The 3,926-nt window shown below is 35.5% G+C and overlaps 1 protein-coding gene across 1 annotated transcript; it reads left to right on the forward strand.

The window, feature by feature from the left end:
* The first annotated feature begins 609 nt into the window (after positions 1–609).
* On the forward strand, positions 610–1,539 carry LOC115524506 (putative olfactory receptor 5AK3). Its single transcript, XM_030330847.1, has one exon. The coding sequence runs from the start codon at positions 610–612 to the stop codon at positions 1,537–1,539; it is 930 nt and encodes a 309-aa protein (XP_030186707.1).
* The last annotated feature ends 2,387 nt before the right edge of the window (positions 1,540–3,926 follow it).

Below are 3,926 nucleotides of genomic sequence, written 5' to 3' on the forward strand. Positions count from 1 at the left end.
AGGTGATGTTGTTGCTATTCCTTCTATTTGTACACATATATATGCATGTACGTATATATAAAATGAGGGGACTATATGGCATGTAAATATGGGAATTGCATGCTAAGGAGAGTTGTAGAAAGACACTCTGAAGTCTTCAAACATATATGGGCCATGAACAGAAAATTTCTTTCATTAATGCTACCAATTTCAGGAGCTTGACCAGGATTGGAATGATGAATGTCTAAGGAAAACTACAGATGTTGAAAAGTTGCAAATCATATTTGAATATTGCTCTCAGCAAATATGGATACCTGCTTAATATGATGGAAACATGTGTTAACCTATGCTTCTTAGAATCACACATATTAGAAGTCAATCATCTTCTATGAGATCTCCCTCAGTTTGAAAATGAATCCATGACTCACATGTCATTTTTTATGTGGTGATTACTTATCAAGGAAATAGAAGAAATATGGAAAGCAATAAATCCTTTTGTGAGTGTTTTCCATAAGGATCTAATTCAAAAAAAAAGTGACTGAAGTATAAGATCCTTTTCCTTCAAGAAATCACAAACACTTTCTTTCTTTTCTTGGTCCTCTTCTTGGTCCTTTCTAGACTTCCATAATCATGACAAAAGAAAATATCACTGAAGTGACTGAATTTTTTCTTCTGGGGTTTGGTGCCCAAAACAAGTTTCGAGACCTCCTCTTCATTGTATTTCTGGTCATCTATGTGACTTCCATGGTGGGTAATATTGGAATGATCCTACTCATCAAGACAGATTCCAGACTTCAAACACCCATGTACTTTTTCCTACAACATTTGGCTTTTGTTGATATCTGTTATACCTCCGCTATCACTCCCAAGATGCTGCAAAACTTCATATTAAAAAACAAATCTATATCCTTTGAGGGCTGTATAATGCAATTATTGGTTTATGCAACATTTGCAACCAGTGACTGTTACCTCCTGGCTGCTATGGCAGTGGATCGTTATGTAGCCATCTGTAACCCACTTCACTACCCCATAATCATGTCCCAAAGAGTCTGCATCCAACTGGTAGCTGGTTCATATGTCATGGGTTCAATAAATGCTTCCGTGCACACAGGTTTTACATTTTCACTGTACTTCTGCAAATCCAATACCATCAATCATTTTTTCTGTGATGTTCCCCCAATTCTTGCCCTTTCATGCTCCAACATTGACATCAACATCATGCTCCTTGTTGTCTTTGTGGGATTTAACTTGATATTCACTGTGTTGGTTGTCATCTTTTCCTATGTGTATATCATGGCCACCATCCTGAAGATATCTTCTGTTTCAGGGAGGAAAAAAGCCTTCTCCACATGTGCCTCCCACCTGACAGCAGTCACTGTTTTCTATGCAACCCTGTCATACATGTACTTACAGCCCCAAGCTAGTAATTCCCAGGAGAATATGAAAGTGGCCTCTGTATTTTATGGCATTGTGATTCCTCTTTTGAACCCCATGATCTATAGTTTGAGAAATAAGGAGGTAAAAGAGGTTCTAAAAGTGATGAGGAAAAAGTTCTTCTAGGTTGGACCCAAGTCATTAAAATTCAGCACCTCAAAGCATCAAGTAAGGATGTTTGACCACTATTGAATGTTTCTGAAGTTGGAAACACGTTCATGTCTTAAATCAATGTTACTTCTTTTAATAAGTTCTTAAAATGTGAGAAATATAGCAACATCTCATGAGACTAATATTCCCCTGGTTATAACTCAAGAAATATGTTTCATACTATCCATATTTTATTGAGATTATTTAAAATATTAAAATTATGTACAGACTTCACAAAGTATTTAGTTGATTCAAATAGATTTCATATATGTTCTTAAAGACTAGAAAACCTCAATTTTGCATATAATCAATATTAAAATTGAAGTTCATTAATTACCATTCACTTAAATGACTTCCTTAAGTTGTCTACAAAGAGACAGTATGTTCTGTTCTAATTATTGCATACACCAGAATGTAAAATAAATGCACTGCTTTGAAAAGTACTTTTTGACTCTGGCTATACTTCCTACTTAATATTCTTTTATTAGTTACATTCTCTAGTAACTAATTTCTATGCAATGTTATGTTTGATGTTATGTTTGTCGTTAGTTATCCTCTTTATTTTGAATCCATTTCTTTCTTGTATAAGGTAAGGAAACTTCTGGAAACATTTCCTATATCCCTCCCCAATAAAAATAGAAAATCTAGAATGTAGAAGGATATAAAAACCTAAATAATTCATTTATGAAAGGCATACCAGTCATTTTAGTCTAGGCAAATAACTTTAAACTATAGTAAACAATAGAAGTTGAAGGGAGGCCAAGAGCCCTTTGAATCAGAAAGACAAACTGTTAACAAGAGAGCTTTAATAGGTATATTGAAGTTAGGTGGTAGAAACCCCCACATGACTCTAGAGAGGCCATGCTAGCTAGCTACATGAAAAAGCAAGTTTCACATGAAAATAACACCAGACAGACTAGTGATCTGGCCAGAAAATGTTAAGTAACAGCAGAAAGACAACTGGGCAAGGAAGATATATTTTTCAAATATGATATCCTGCTTCAATTTTGAGAGAAGAGAAAAAATTAACATGGAGATAATGTGGGATGACCAGAATCTTCCCAGCAAGGACTCCACCTTTATAAAGGATGACACCTTCCATAAAGGGAAGGTCCAAGAACCTTCAAAGACCAGGATTAGGGACAATTGTCAGAGAGTCATCAGCAAAGTAGACAAAGGATGTCCTGAGACTCTAGAGGGGAAAGTCAGAGACTAATGTAAAATATGGTGACTATTTTTTTTATGGTGACTATTTTTAAAATACCATATCATATATTTGAAATCTGTTGAGAGAGTAGAAATAAGGAAAATGATAATCATGCAAAGTGATGGTTTGTTAACCAGTTTGTGGTGATCATTTCATGATGGATACTCCTGTCAAAATATCAAGTTGTGTATCTCAAGTACATACAAACTTTGTCAATTCTACCTCAGTAAAGATGTAGGGGAAACATGATAAAACAAAGAAAAACTTAGTACATGTTGAGAAATCTAAGAGGCCAAATTGGAAATAGGGTGCAAAATGGAGAGTCACATATTACTCTGCATTTAATACCAAGGTGAAAGAAATCCCAAAAGGAAATAAATTCTGTGACAAATATACACAAGAAGTGAAATCCCTGAAATTTATATGAAGGAGGAAATGGTTGATCTGGGCTCTCACCAGGGAATAAATAGTGATTGTTAGCAATTATCCAAAAGAGAAATTTCCTTACTGACATCTAGAGTACTAATAGTCGGATGTTGTATAATCATAAATTCTTTCATAAATTACCAGGTGAACATTATTGTTTCATAAATCATCAGCACCCCATGGTTTATAAGGGCTTTTGGGGTCCAGCAATTGCCTCTAAAACATTATGATAGGGGCTCAGTTCTTCAACCAAAATTTGAAGTTGATAATTAGCAAGATGGCTAACTTACCATGTTTTCACTCATATGTGGATCTTGAGAAACTGAACAGAAGACCATGGGGGAAAGAAAGGGAGAAAAAAAAGATACAAACAGAGAGGGAGAAAGGAAAGCCACAAGAGACTATTAAATACAGAGAACAAACTAAGGGTGGATGGTGGGGAGGGGAAGAAAGAAAATGAGTGATAGGCATTGAGGTGGGCACTTGTTGGGATGAGCACTGGGTGTTGCATGTAAGCCAATTTGACAATAAATTATATTCATAAAAAATATATATTAGTCTAGACCAAAGTGGAAGAAAATATAGCATCACACACAAAAGTTTGGAACAAGAATGACACAGGGAAGAGAATACCTATAGAAGCTTAAAGACAAAGAATCCACCCACCATCCCTCATGAGTATTCACTAGCTGCTCCCAAATGTAGCTGGTTGTCCGTCCATTCTCCTCTT

The sequence above is a fragment of the Lynx canadensis genome, chromosome D1 (assembly GCF_007474595.2).
Source record: "Lynx canadensis isolate LIC74 chromosome D1, mLynCan4.pri.v2, whole genome shotgun sequence".
Taxonomy (NCBI): Eukaryota; Metazoa; Chordata; class Mammalia; order Carnivora; family Felidae; genus Lynx; species Lynx canadensis.

Excerpts from the sequence above, each read along its gene's own strand:
- LOC115524506 (XM_030330847.1), top strand. The coding sequence starts at position 610 with ATGACAAAAGAAAATATCACTGAAGTGACTGAATTTTTTCTTCTGGGG.